Source organism: Condylura cristata, unplaced genomic scaffold (assembly GCF_000260355.1).
Source record: "Condylura cristata isolate star-nosed mole 26May11 unplaced genomic scaffold, ConCri1.0 scaffold00025, whole genome shotgun sequence".
Classification (NCBI taxonomy): Eukaryota; Metazoa; Chordata; class Mammalia; order Eulipotyphla; family Talpidae; genus Condylura; species Condylura cristata.
This window is the reverse complement of record NW_004567126.1, coordinates 7,159,168-7,175,002: the sequence shown is the minus strand read 5'-3', so window position 1 is coordinate 7,175,002 and position 15,835 is coordinate 7,159,168. Positions and strand designations below refer to the sequence as shown.

General features: G+C 37.4%; 1 protein-coding gene across 2 annotated transcripts in view; it reads right to left on the bottom strand.

Moving 5' to 3' along the window:
* Positions 1-15,835, bottom strand: part of NCAPD3 (non-SMC condensin II complex, subunit D3) — a 60,295-nt gene that overhangs the window by 42,740 nt on the left and 1,720 nt on the right. For both annotated transcript variants that reach the window (XM_012729967.1, XM_012729968.1), the window contains exons 2-8: positions 13,542-13,696; positions 10,629-10,791; positions 4,251-4,435; positions 3,460-3,627; positions 3,303-3,364; positions 3,033-3,120; positions 1,322-1,455 (exon numbers count right to left, since the gene is read on the bottom strand). In XM_012729967.1, the coding sequence (XP_012585421.1) occupies positions 1,322-1,455; positions 3,033-3,120; positions 3,303-3,364; positions 3,460-3,627; positions 4,251-4,435; positions 10,629-10,791; positions 13,542-13,696 (955 nt within the window). The remainder of the gene's footprint in view (positions 1-1,321; positions 1,456-3,032; positions 3,121-3,302; positions 3,365-3,459; positions 3,628-4,250; positions 4,436-10,628; positions 10,792-13,541; positions 13,697-15,835) is intronic.

Below are 15,835 nucleotides of genomic sequence, written 5' to 3'. Positions count from 1 at the left end.
ATAAAATAGCAACTTTCCTTGATTCTGTTATCATAAGTCTATGATTTAGAAACCTACATATTGAAAATAATCTATCTCCACAATGCAAGCGTTTCAGTGAATCAAGTGTAAAGACAAAGTGTCATAGCATTAAAGTATTCACTCCTTCACATGCATGGTTTTAGGGAGTTGTCGCTGAGCTGACAGTTACAGTCAGGAAAGAACAAATATGCAATCTTCATATGACTCTTTTGGCATTTTAAGTAAATTTCATATGAAGACTCTAAAATATATCCATTCTTTCAGGGTAAGTAGTAAACTAAGGCATAGTACCACCTCGTGGTAACTCAGTGAAATGCTACTGTCTGAATGCACTTGCATACTACCTCTCCAAATTTTCACCCAAGAAATTAAGAAAATGCTTAGATTTGACCCATATTTAATGTTAAGTTTATCTGTATCATTACACAAACACTACCTGTAACTGGCAACATCATAGTGGTTCTCACAGAAGAACCACCAAAGCAAGAGTTTACATTGAAAACATCAGTTTTTTTTAACTTAAAAACTTTAAATGTTATGAAAAGACATTTGCTCAGTTATCAAATAACAGTTTATACCTGAGTTCCACTATCCACAGCCCACATCTCCAGCGACACCACACTCCGTCTATATCTGCATGTGTACCCACTCATAGACACACTTTCTTTCCACTACATCCACACTGTGTTCCAAACAGTCAATAAAGGAGTCAAGGAAAAGTCCATGACATAGCAAATACATCTTTCCCAATAAAACTGAGACATGGAACCTTTGAGAAGTGACTCATGAGGGAAAAATCAGTCTATCAGTTGTTGCTAAAAAAGTAAAACTCAACTTAATTCCTTCCTTTAGGAAGTATCTGTAGAGGGGAGGTGATTAGAGAAATGAGAATATGGAATAAGTGGCAGAGGGCAAAAGGAAAGAAACTTGGAAATGAGAAAAATAGAAAAAGAAAAGAGGCAGACTTCGTGGAGGGATAAACACTGAAGCAGACAATGAGAAAACAGAGGAGAAGCAACTGTCATTGCTCAGAGGCTGACCTCACAGGCAGAAGTTAAGCTGGAGGCTGGGCGGATACACAGACTGCAGATTCCTTCTCCCTTCAACAATGCCCCAATGCCAAGGACACAAATGTGATCCCCACCGCCAGGTGAGCTATGAAGTGCTTGATTTGACCCCCCCAAACCACAAACAGCCAGAAATGTTAGTTTTCATCAGTGTCAGAAATCTTGGTTAATACCCAAAAGAGACTGAGGGAGAGTAATACAGAGAGTAAACATCTGAGCAGTGTGTGCTTCACCTGATGAACTGGACTGCCTGGTTTCTCCTATTGATGACGGGTGAAGTAATAGTAAGAGGAGCACGGTGGGATCCTTCGCCTACTTCTAACATTAATATTACATTGAGCATTTGATGGAAAACACCACCAATAACCTAGAAGAGAAAATTCAAGTTAAGGCATGATAGCGAATCACGGCTTTGAAGATAGTGATCCGGACCACAGTAAAGCATTTCAAGAAGACAGGCTGACAGCCTTGGACAATTACCAGGTATTCAACTAATGCACAATGTAAATCATGTGACAGCATTGCTCAGAGATAATGCTAAAAGTATTAGCTAGTTTATTGCTCTATTCTCATCCTGTAGCCCAGAAAATAGGGCAACAGAGAATAACTTGTCTCAGAATTGTCACAGAATGCTACTGACAATCCTTTACAAGAAAGGGCAAAGACACCTCACACCTGAATTTAATCTAAAGTTTACAGAACAACTTCTAACATATCAGCTCATATAATTTCTTATGCAGTAAATAAAGCATTTATCAAAAACCAAATATGTAGCCAAGTATCACATTAAGCATATCCATATACATTACTAGATATTACTAAACTAAATCTTAAATTTCACAATTCCATGAGATTAGTAAGGTTATTATTTCCACTTTTAAGTAATAAGAGTCTCCAAAGGTAAGTTGTCTAAATGTAAAGTTCTGGTTAAAACCAACACTGGCTAACATAAAGTCAACACTTTCATAATTAAAAATACATTTTCACCACAGTGTACTTAAAATGATGTTTTCCCACCCATTTTATCTTTTATGACATTAAAAAGGGGACAGAAATCAAAAGCATCACTGTGAATTCTATGACACCCATATTTCAAGCACATAGAAATAACGATACAGATGATATAAAAAATGGAATATTTACTAAACAGCTAATATTATCTCTTTAGCCCTTCTGACAAATCTATGAGGAATATACAACTTCTGACTTTGTCCAGATGAGGAAAGTAAAACTTTTATGAAGTTTATTCAGTCAGTAAGTGAGGGAGCCAGAATTTGAACACAAATGACCAGAACCCCAAGTATTCCAGACCTTTTTCTTAACCTACCTGTGGAAATTAAGCATATCATAATTACCAAAAGCCAATGACTTCGGTCTATCACATTTTGAAAAATCTTATTTTATTAATGACATCTACATTTAATAATACTATGAGGCTTGAGTTACCCTATCTTCAATGTTTAGACAAGTGATATTGGTAAGGTCACTTGGTGAGCAAAATCTACATATGAGCACCAATCAGGAGTGATAACCAATAAAATCTCTATAGAATTTATCAATGAAATAATATATTAAAATATATATGCAACCATGAATTGTCAAGGGAAGCTGAAAAATCCCATGACTGTCCACTCACAATTTGGTAAATATTTCTATAGAAGTAGTATTTGTCCATTAGATTATCTATTCTTCCTATTTAATTCACAGTGGATCCATTTATGTCTGAAACCTAACAATAATTTGCTGTGTCCTCTAAGTATCTGGAATTAAGTTTGGTAATAAAAAGAAGGCCACCAATAGAAACAGTGATATTTTCTATTATAGCAATGAAATAAGCTCAGACAATAACAGTATGTGAAAACGGCAGCATATCAACGCTTCTAGCACTTTTCCACTATGAGATTCCAATTTCCAACTAGTAACTAAATTAGAGCCTTGGTTTACCTTATTTTCTTCTCCATGAATTGGGGAGCACAGCAGATACAATCCATGATAGGCCAGTTCTGGAATATATTTTGCTTGGTTAAGGTTTCTAAAGAAGGAGGCAAAAGATTTTTTAATGGATATGATTTTACTTGATATACTTCCTAACCCTATAAACCACATTTAAGTGAATAAATTCTACCTGTTGAAAGGATAAGAAGATATTTACACTGCCATTTGAGCAAAAGTAATCATACTTGATTTCGAGCTCTGGAAAATTTAATGGCTTACCTGGCTTGTGTAGCATGAAATTCATGAAGAACTGGTTCAAAATTAGTTAATGCAATAAAGACCTGGAAAATAGATATCAAAAAAGGTCTGATTTTTTCCTGTTCATTGTGAACCACTGCATATGCTCTTTCAAGCTGTCAAAGAAATTGTCATTCACCTCTATACAATTCTGTACACACTGTGGCTTTTCTTTCAGGGAAAACTTGGGCAGAAGCCTTAAAAAATTCTTCAAGAGGTGAAAGATGGCATTTCGAATTTGAGAAAGGTCTCGAGCAGAAAAACAAATGTTCTCTTCATCTTCTTGTTCCTCCATAATCTCATCCATCTAGATTATGAAAACATGTAAAGATGACTGTGTATTAATAACTACAACTCTGTTCCCATGGTTTTCTATTTACTCAAAGTCCAGAAAACTCCATGTTGCTGCTGGGTTACTGAGGTAACAAGTCCCTGACCAGGTGCCTTGACTGCTTCATGTCTTCAATGGCATCTCATCTGCACTACATGATAGCTACGTAGTTTCCAGCTCTATATTACTGTCATTGAGAATGTTGTGCTTCTCAGAAGTGTTCACATCAACAACCACTACCATCCCTCCTAGTCACATAAGAATTTGGAATTAATGTCTTACTGTTACACCCTTATGGACCTAGCCCTCGGGATACTTCACTATCTTCTTTGATGGCAATATAATTACATAGCAAACATACCAACTAGCATGTTGCCAAGCACATCTAGCAGCAGGATGGAGAGGTTGGAAAGATGGCCAAGTAGAAATGTACTCTCAGTAGTATATGAAACCCAACAGGCAATTTAAAGTCATTCTGTAGTTAATGATACTTTAGGGCCCTTTGGTTATACTTATGAGTCCTGAAGCCACATTATATATTCTTAAATCAAAATCTTAGATTGGTACAGACTTGCTCTATTATTCTATTTATTTCTTACCTCAATATCCTCTTTCCTGGATAGTTTTCCTCTTTTTCTATTACCTCTTGGATTAGCCTGGGAGTTCTTAGGCTGTTCTTTCTTTCTTTTACGATTCAAGTTAGATTCCTGAGGCCAGCTCTTCTTTAGCGTCTGAATACATTTGTCAAACATGACTGGGTGGAATACTTGATTGGCTACACTGCCTGGTCATTAAGAACAAAGATTAAGTAGGTTAAATTTGACTGTTTGAAGTGTGTCTGTAACAACCAATACAAAGTAAACATCAAAGTTTGCTTTTCTTATTAAATTTGAATAGTGTCCCTTTAGTACCATAAAACTTTGGTACTGGCAAAGCAACTAGTATTATGCTTGTTCTCCTGTTGTAAACACATTATAAAACTGACCAAAAAATGTATAAAACAAGCAGTTTGAGAATGTAGCAGCAGATACATAAAAAATGCAATTCCTAAGAAAAGGAAAACAGATGAGGTGTTTTGTCCCAATTCTGTGACTGGCCGCAAGAAAGATGGGAGGCAGAAAGGCTGAGCAAGCAGTTTATTGCTCCTGGACAGCAGCTGAGACGCTGAGAGGGAGCCCCTAGAGTGGGGTGGGCAGCTACTCCCCGCCCTATAGGTCTGGGGAAGGTTTTCTGGGGAAGGGTCTCTTATGTAGATTCTAAACTCAAATTGCAAAAAGGTGACTCATTGCCATGTCCCTTGATGTAAGGCCCAGTTTGTTATCACCTTCTTCTAGTCCCATTCCGGATGCTAGGCCCAGTTGACTATCAGTTTGTTATCCCCTTCAGCTAGTTCCATATCAAGCTTGGATGCAAGGCTCAATTCTTTCCTTGTCAGTAAATCTTTGGTTCCCAACATGAGGTAAACCCTAAAACTGTCCTAGTTTCAAGGCGTAAAGCAATTTCTGCATGAAACAGTAAAGTCAAGCACATTATGGTGGTCTTAATTAAGTCAAGAATATAGAAATCAGAGTCAGGAGGCAAAGCAGCTGGAATTTATGGAGCAGAGTACTAGAGAAGCAGCAGCTAAAATCTGTCAGCTAGTTCCATTATTTGTGCAGGGCTAAATATAAACGAGGCATGCCTGGTATAAAACTCCAGGGAGGTGGGCCAAAAACAATTTCCAAGGAGCGAAAAGATGCACAATTTCCAGAACTCACACAGGGCTGAGACATATGTGGGTTATGACCACCCAGAGCGGTCATAAACCTTGCTAAACACACAGACCTTGCTAAAAGCATCAAAACACCTCAGAAATAAAAACCCACCATATAGGACTGAAGCAAATGGCTACCTTACAACTGCTCACAACAAAACAAGCATCAACAGATAATCTCCACTGACCAAGAGCTGCTGATCAAAACCTACCTGGAAAACTACTTAAAGAAAAACAACAAAATCAAGACACTCAACAAACAACACTCAAAATGCCCAATACCCAATAAAAAGGTACTGAGCATTTGCTGAGAAGCAGGAAACATGCCCCACAAAAAGCAGAAAAATCAGGTAATAGTACCAGTCCAAGAAACAAGAGATAATGGAATTAGCAGATAAGAACCTTAAAGCAAGTATTACAAATACAAGAATTACACATGAAACTGCTGTGAACAAAGAGTGAAATGAAAACAAATTTTTAAAATCCAGTGGAACTTCTTGACCTGAAAAAGAAATACTCATTGGATGAATTCATCTATTCTGAAGTTGATCAGGCATTATGATGCAAGGATAAATAAATTTGAAGAACAGTAGAAGCACAGAAAAAAACAAAAATAGCAATTTGTGGGAGAATATCAAGCAGTCTAACATGAGCAACTGGAGTCCAGGGGGGAAAAAAGGGAGGAAAGAAAATGTTTGAATAATAATAAAAATTTCCATAATTCTTTGACAACCGTAAATTTAGACCCTCAAAATTCAATGAACAAAGGAAACCACACAAAAACATAGATAATCTAAGGCTGAAACAAAGCAACTGAACAGATCTTTAAAGCAGCCAACCCTTGACCACTCAAAATCACACCTAGGAACGATGATTAGAACCTGAGACTTCTCATCAGAAATGCTGTAAATTGGAAGACAATCAAATGCCTTAAAAGCACTGGGGGGTGCGCGCGGGGGGAATCTGCCAACCTAGAATTCTACATTCAGCAAAAACATTCTTGAAGGTGTAACAAAGACATTTTCTGCTACTAAAGTCCAAAGGGCTGTTGAGGATCAGCAAGAACTGCCCCACAACAAATGTCAAAGATAGTTCTTCAGCAGAAGGAAAATTAAAGGAGAAGAAATCTTTCAAGTATAAAAGATCTATTTCTAAAAAAAAAAAAAATTCCTTAAAAGACAGTCAAAAGAAAACATTAATATGAATTCTGGGGTTATGCCAGAATAAAATATAACTACAGTAGCACAAAGAAGAGGAGGAAATATAGTTTAAAGTTTTTTACATTATCTATAAATTGGCAGATAATCCGAAAATAGACAATTGAAAGTATTGACTGTATACTCAAAGCTAGTTAAAATACACACATGTAAAGGAAAACAATTACGCCAAATGGTGATTAACATGGGATACTAAAAAAAAAAAACCTCTCCTCCCAAAAAACGCAAGAGGGAAAAATAGAAAAAGAAAATGGGACAAACAGAAAACATATACCAAGATGGCAGAAACCTAACTATGTTGATAATTATGTTAAGTGTGATGTCACATAATTCCAATAAAAAGGCAAAGGCTGTCAAAATGAATGAAAAGCAAGATTTAGTGACAGGGAGCCTATAACACTTATTAACATATATATACACACACAAATAAAACAAACTTGGGGAAAGTATATACCAGCCAAGGACAAATCATAAAATAACTAGAATGGCTCTTATTAACAGACAAAGTAGACTCTAGGCCAAATACACAAGACAAAGAGGGACATCAAAATACCAAGAGGACCTATTCAGCAGGAAGATTAGTAGTCATAAATATGTTTATGCTAAGCAGCCTTTCAAAATACCTTAAGTTAAAACTTAAAGACTGACAGGAAAAAAACAGATAAATGTACAATTATATTTAGAGATTAATACTCCCCTCTCAGCAACTGATAGAACAAATAAGCAAAACACCAGGCAGACTATAAAAGAATAACCTCAGCAACCAATTACTCCTGACTGCCATTTACAAACTAGTAGGTAAACCAACAGCAAAATACAAATTCAGTTCAAGTGCAAACTAAATCAGACAATGTGCTGGGCTATTAAAAACAAAGAAAAAGCCAATCTCAGAAAACAAAATTCAATAATCTAGAAGTATTGTAATCATACAAAGTGCTCTGATCTCAACACAATCTAGAGAGAAATCAATTTCTGGAAAGTCATCAAAAATTTGGAAATTAAGCACAACACTAAATAACTCAGTAGTAAAAGAAGAAATCACCAAAAAACAAAACAGAACAAAACAAAAAAAAAACACCCAGAAAGTTGTTTTGGCCTGAACAATAATGAAAACAAATGGTCAAATTTTTGAGAAAGTAGTATTCAGAGCAAAACTTTCATTACTTATAAAGTGGGTTCCTTGAAATGATCGATAAAATTAATAAAACCTCTATCTAAATTGTTGACAAAAAGGGAGAAATACTAATTACTAACTGGATTCTATGAACAAAAAACTTCTTCAAAGAAAATTCCAGGCCCAGACAATAAATCCCACTAAGTTTAAGGAGAGAAAAACAATTTTTCACAGCTTCTTAAAATACAGAAGTGAGGCCCTCCCTGGTGGCGCACCAGGCTAAAGCACAGCACTAAGAAGCTTAAGCCACTTCCTCATGAGTTCGATCCAGCCTGCCCTGGAGGAGATCCACATGGCTGGCAGACCTCTCCTGACCCGCTCGCTGCACCCCTCAGCAGTGTACTTCGTCGATCTGCCTGTTCTGCTACCTGCTCTGTCTCTGGTGAATCCTATCACCCTCCACATCTCTGGCCTGTACCCCAGTTCTGTATGAATAAATAAAATAAATCTTTAAAAAAGAAATACAGAAGTGAAAACATTACCCAACTTATTCTATGAGATTAGTGCTACCCTGACACCCAAACCAGACAGCTATCTCCAAAACAGCATACCCCCTATGAATGTTGACATAAAAATCTACAATGAAATATTAACAAACTGAGCTAGCAACATAGAAAAAGGACACTACAATATGACAGAAGGCCATGCAAAATTGGTTTAACATATAAAAAGTAACCATGTAACATATTACTGGAATAAACCATACAATCATTTCATATATGCAGAAAAGCAAAGGACAAAATCTAGCACTCTTCATAAAACACTGGGAAAATAAGCAATAATTTGATAAAGGTCATCCTTAAAATATTCCTAGCAATTGGCATACATAAAAACAAAAGACTGAATGCTACTGTTCCTCCTGAGATCAGGAACAAGACAAGGTTCTCAAGCCCCAACTTCTAGTCAACAATTGTACTGGAGATCCGAACCAGGGCAAATAGGCAAGAAAAAGAAAAGGCATCCAGGCTGGAAGAAAAAAGTAAAACTATTCAGCTATTCATAGTTAACATTAATTTATAAATAGAAAATGCTACTAGAACCAATTCATGAATTCAGAAGGTTGCAGAGGACAAGGTCAAAACAACAACAACAACAACAACACACAAATTACTTTTATACACTACCAGGGAAAAAAATATGAAAATGAGTAAGAAAATAATTTCACTGGGAGTGCAACAGGTTAAAGCCCAACACTGAGAAGCTATCAGCTGCTGCTCTGGCACCCTGCAATCCCCAACCAGGGAGCTGACCCACATGGAGTGGAGACTTCTCCTGAGCTGCCCACAGTGTATTTCACTCGATCCACCTGTTCTGCTCCCCACTCTGTATCTGGTGAATCCTCTCACTAACCCCACACCTCTGACCTGTACCCCACATCTGTAATAAATAAATATTAAAAAAAAAAAACACACACAACTTAACTAAAAAAGAGTTAAATATATTCAATACGTTTGAAGTATATTCAACCAAAGAAGTACAAGAGGTGTACACTGGTAGGGGCAAAAGATCACTGAAACAAATTGAGGACTCAAATAAATAGAAAGACATTTGTGATCACAGATGGTAAAACTTAACATTGTTAAGACGGCCACACTCCCTGGATTGATCTATAGATTCAATACAATCCAGATCAAAATCTCAGCAGCCTTTTTCTTCTTTTTGGCAGAAATTGACATGCAAACCCTAAACTATGCATGAAAATGCGAGGGACCTAGAACAGCCAAAACAATCTGTGACTGAATTGTAAGTATCAATAGCAACTTAGCCATAAACCCAGAAACATTTAAGAAACCCAGAAGGTAACTGGCAAGGATATTATTTGCTGGAAATCTGCAAGTGGCTTTATAATTAGTAACACCCACCTCTTTCTTCACTCTGGCATGAATCTCAACCTTCATCAGAAGGAACTTGTGCTAACAAGTAAAGAATAAAACTGGGTTTCTAGAACTACCACTTTTAAGTGTCTGGCAAGCTCAGTGGATAGCACGAGAGACTCTTAAAACTTCCACTTTCCTGTGAAACCCCAGTTATAACTGAGACACAGCTTTGGCAGGTACTTGTAAGTGGTATTATGGCAGCAACAGCAATAATACAAACCCATGTTCAAGGCTTTATATATCTTTTTTACCAATCCCCAACTATACAGAATAAATCCTTCAAATTTATTACAAATGCATTTATATAAATAATGGCAAGCAGCCAAGCTGACTAATCCTGTAATTTCTTTTCCATATGAACTCAGGGTGCTCCAGCTGCACCTTCCAATATGTTATGGTCTCTCTTGCCTTGGGTTTGGGGAGGGACTCCTGCATTCCTTACAGGAGGTAGAGTCAGCTAAGCGTTCTGATAATGACATCAGTGGAGCAATGCTCACCAGCTGACTCCTTCCCGTACCAAGTATTACTAGCAACTTTCAAGCTTTCTTGACCAACTAGAATGGTTTAAACCATTTTTTCCACATCGACACAGGCGATAGGACACAATGACTCACTTTAGCAGATTTTCCCAATCTTGACAGGGAATCAGAAAAGAAAGCAATCTTAACAATTTTGTACTGGGGGGTGGGGGTGGGGGTGTTGTGGATGGAATTACAGCTTTTATAGCTTGGAAGCACTCCCCCAAGTTCACCTCTTAAATCATTAGTATTCATGAATATCAGAAAATAAAACATTTAAAGAAAAGCGGGAAAGACATTTCTCAAAACATATATGATATGCCATGCACTTCATATACTTATTGCTCCACTTTATATATGAGGAAACAGTACAAGAGCTCAAAACAATATAGGAAAATCAAAATCACAGATTTTTCCTGTTATGTGAAATATACATACCTGGCACTTCTAGTAGTAGAAAATACAGCCCAGCAGCATGAAGGCCATATTCTCGATACTGCACACTGGCATTTTTCTTATGGACTGCTTGAACAAAGTGGTAGAACAGTGCCACCAGTGCATTGTGAGAAATATTGTTTTCAATGAAGAAGGCCCAAATGCTCTGGAGGGAAGGGGTAAATGACAAAAGTCAGTAAATAAGAAAAATGGAAAAACCCCCCATCACCTGATTTTGGTAAATATTTAGTGTCTTATTAAAAAAGAGCTAGACCACTCTGGATCTTAATTATAAAAGCTTACTACCTTCATAGGGACTGAAATAAAAAAAAAATTAAATCCTAAGGTAAATAAGTATTAAGAACTTAAACTTTTGAAAATATTTTTTGGTAAGTTTGAAACAGGTTTCTGAAACTATTATAGCTAAAAATTACACTAAAGACTTTTGGGACATGCTACGGAGTGAGAACTCAGACAACGTACACACCTCCATCTATATCCAGTATACCCAAATCCATTTATCACTCTAATTACTAACTGAGGAAATCAGAGCAATTTTATTTACACTTAAATGTTCTCTAGGCAATGGGAACAGAAAAGGAAATACCTGAATGTTTCTCCCTCAGTAGATTTTACAAGTAGCCTAGGTGAAAAGGAAATAAACCCTAGAAATATAAACCATAAATTTATTAATTTTATCATACCATGTTTTTGCTTATTATACACATGAATAAATTCCTTTTATAAACCAAACAGTGGGGGAAGTAAGTAAGGTTTATCCTGGAGTATCTCAAAAAAACAGGCCCACACAAGTGTAAGAAATCAAATATTCCTGTTTCCCTGAAAAGAATAGGAAAGTGGTAATGCCTTGTCTTAGCCACACTGTTTAGCTTGTGCTACCTTATAGAAGAGATCATTTAAAACCTCTCGGCACGCACCTTTCCTTTACCAGGAAATTTCTGGAAAAAAGTAATCTCCTACCTTGTTACCGATTCCACACTTATTCCTTACTGCCACTTTGCAGCCCTGCTCTACTCACCTCATTAAGGTCTATGGAGGTTACGAGGGACCATACAGATCTCTCTGCTCACTCATCACCTCTAGAGCATTTGCTAACTAGGCCACTTCTCCGTCTTCACATAAGCTCTGCCCACACTCTGCCTCTCCTCCTCAGGTTTCCCTCACTGCCTTTCTCAGTTTCTGCCCTGTGTCTTGCTTCCCTCCTAATCTCAACATCACTGCACTTCAACCATCGCCTTGATTCGAGCATCTCCATTCTATTTTGTTGACTCTTAACATCTCTTCAGTTCTTCTGAAACACATTTCCAACAGCCGATTGTTAGGGGTATGAGGATTCCCTAACAGAATTTCACTTTCAAAAGCCTAAAACTGAACTCATAATTTTTCCATTTGACTTTCTCTTTCTCCCTTAATTCTTTATTTTAGCCAACAATACCCTCCATCTCCTAGCTTTGAAATCTTGTTTGACAAATCCCTTGCTTTGGTCCCCTATGCCCAGCCAATGCAGTACTTCCCACCATATCTTGCAGTCTGATAATGTCTAAGTTCACAAAGCCTTATTAATTCTACTTCAAACAAATGCCCTTCATTTGTAGCCTCTTCCAATACCCATGACCAAAACTCCAGACCATACCACAACACTTACAGATCTGTTATTACTTAGTCTAATGTTCCTAGAGCCCTTTCTGCACCAGCTGGTTGTGAGGATCAATGAATGACTTACCATCTGTATGCCTAGAGATGAGCCTTATACACAGCAAACACTCCATTACAAGTTTGAGGTCCATAGTTGGTGAACCCTATTTAAGCTACCCATGCTTCATTCTCAGTCTAACCTGTTGTCCCGCGTTCCACCAGACATTCTTAAAATTCTGTACATATTGTACTTCTCACAATTCTTTCAGCAGTCCTGCATGTTCCCATTGCTTTGTTCCTTCTCTAGAACTGCCTTAAAATTCTAATTTCTCCCAGTCAACATTCTACCCATTTGTGAAGACTTGCCTCTGACTACTTTCTTTCTTGAACCTTTCCCGTCTCGCCATACTCCCTTTTCCACTATCCTATCAGATGGCATCAGAGTAATGGTGAACACTGCAGTTTACCAAATAGTTCAAGGTCCCCCCTACATCATGGTGGTCCTACAGGTGGATACAGTCTGGGGATTGCTCTGGCCAGTGAAATGCCAACATGTGCAGCGGGGTCCTCTGAAAGCCAGAGCTTACTTCCTCACTGGAAGAGTCCTTGATGTAGGAAAAGCTCTGTATGTAAATCACCACTTTATCTTCTCAAGCACTTAATGCTATGTCGCATTATGTTTTATGGATCTTTAATGAGATGATATAGTTTCTGAACAGTTATGTGAAACTTGTAACTGAAATTATTTTGTTAAATTTCTTAGAGATGTTAATATTTAAAGAGTTTTTGTTTCCAGCATTAGTTTTTATAAAGCAGTTAATGACTGCTTATCTAGGATAAGCACCCTAGATAGAGTTAAATATTTAAAGTAACAAAGGTTTCATTCATAATTCAAATTATCACATTTTTAGTATAATATCAGATTTTCTTAACATTAAGGTAGCCCAAATTGTTTGTGCATGTTCCTTGTCTTCTTTTCATATTTGACTTATCTGGTTTTCTTTCTGATTTTGAACTTTATGTTTTTAATTTGTTGTAAAACATGGTCAGGGCTGATACCCTCTTCTCCCCCAGATTTCTAACTTCAGCCTTCTGAAGGAAAGTTATGAAGACATTCAACAAGTGAACTATATTCTCTATGCTACTCTAATCATCTCCTTATGAACTGAATACTGAAAAGCCTAATCTCTAGATTCTAATGATTTTTGTTTTCTACTCCTTAAGATGGCAAGCTTAAGTTAAAAAAAAAAATTGTTTTACCTCTGTGGATCCACGTTCTTCAGTAGCATAGGGGAGAAGACTTTCATAGAGTTTTGTGAATGCATCCAATCCAGTCTCTATGATATCTGCTTCGATGTTAGGGTCCAAAGGTTCAGTCTCTGTGAAGTCCAGTTCCCATACTGTGTCCACCCATTCTAGTGGGGAAATGAAATTAAATCAATAAATGCTCTCAACAAATAAAAAAACAAACAGTAGTCTTCAAACTCTAAGTGCATTCAAGAAGTTAATTTCACATTTAACTATAGAGTACAGGTGTGCCATAATTAAAAGAAAGCAGAAAAGGTTAAAAAAAAAACCTTTTAAAAAATTATGCATGTCAGCTGTTGTTAGGATGGTGATTCTAAAAATATAAAATAAAAACGCATTTTAGAAATAACAGTTTCCCCAAGAAGTTTGAGGTAGACAAGACAGATTAACGGTCAAAGAAATACATATGACTTTAAATACACTAATATAAAGAATGTATATTAAGAGCATGTGACTTTAATGCAGCATTTTCATTGGATTCCTTGTCAATCTCTCCACTCCCAAAAAACATACTAATGTGTTCCTAACAAACTAATTTTCTTCAGTGATTTTGTTGGTATTCCTTAAAATCTGAAATTAGGAGAGGACATGAAACATGGCTATCACAGAATAGGGTGCCACTTCAAATTAATTGTCTTGAACTATTTGTTCACTATTGACTTGTAAAAGTTGGGTAGGATATGAATAAAGACACCCCAAAGGTTGTGGGCCTCAATCTTTCATAGTTCTGAGCATTTCACTTGATCCAATCTCCTAACACAACAATTTATTCATCATCTTCAGCCACTTAACTTGACCCTAAAGATGATACCTTACTCTGTAGCTTTCTATAGCCATTTGTTCCCAAGGTATGAAATATGTTCCCTTAAAGAAAATATGAAAAAATACCATTGTGTCTCTCTATTTAAAACCCATTTCAGATTATAGCTCGGGTTTCTCTCTCCTTATTTTAGCTTTTCTTATAACAGTTAGCCAACTGTCAGTAGGGGTTAGTGGGAAAGATGACTCTTCTAAACATGAGTCTTTACCACAGAAAGAAAGACAAGTGGATCCCAAACAGAAAAGAATGGCATAACAAAGCACAAAGGGAAAGAAAGTACAACCTGCTCAAAAAAGAACAAAGTAGGTATAGCACTAAGTTTTTTTTTTTTTTTTAAAGATTTATTTATTTATGCATACAGAACTGGGGTACAGGCCAGAGGCTCAGGGGCGGTGAGAGGCTTCACCAGAGACAGAGTGGGGAGCAGAACAGGCAGATGGACGAAGTACACTGCTGAGGGGAGCAGCGGGTGGGTCAGGAGAGGTCTGCCACACCATGTGGTCACCTCCGGGGCAGGCGGGAATCGAACTCATGCGGAAGTGGCTTTAGCTTCTCAGTGCAGTGGCTTTAGCTTCTCAGTGCAGTGCTTTAACCCGCTGCGCCACCAGGGAGGGCCCAGCACTGAGTTTTTATGTATGCAGCAGTTGCCATGTGCCAGGTGCTAAGTTAATTTTCACAAAAGCCCCAAAAGGTAGATAAAATCCTCATTTGACAAACAAGGAAACTGAGGCTTGGCAAAGTTGAACAACTTGCCCACTGATACATGGACACTAAACAGTGGTGCCAAGAACCCATTTCCTGTATCCCCTACTCTAGAGCATGCGTTGTTGGGAAAAACTGCAGTGAATGTTGAAGACTCTCTGCTGGCAGGCCAGAGATCGTGCAACGTATTTAGGAAACAAAGGGGAACAATAAAGGTTTAAACACTTAAAAGATCACTTGATTAGGAAACAAAGGGGAAACATTAAAGGTATAAACACTTGACTCATATCATTTGTTTCCAAAAGTGATCCAGGTAGAGGTGTGGGGGGGTGGGCTGGAAGCATTATCATCAGAAAGCAGCTAAGGTGAAAATTTGCATAATATTACTTAATTATGAAATATGTTTTTAACACACCTCCTAAAAGAGAAAGAGAAAATAAAAAAAAAAGAAAAGAAAGCAGCCAGGGCACTCCTGCATTGAGTAGGCTGGTTATAATGAAGGATTGCACCTGGACGGTAACGCGGAGCAGGATATGTATAAGGACACACAATGGGTAGTAGTGAGTCTGAAGGAAAAAGAGGAAAGTCTCACTCACAGCTCAGGTTCATGGATTAGCTTGGTGACTTTGTGAACCCTGGTTTTATTTGTGATGTTTGGGGTAACACCCATTTGAGCCAATCATCATGAAGTTCAAAACATAAGTCTGGCTGAAAACAGATGTGC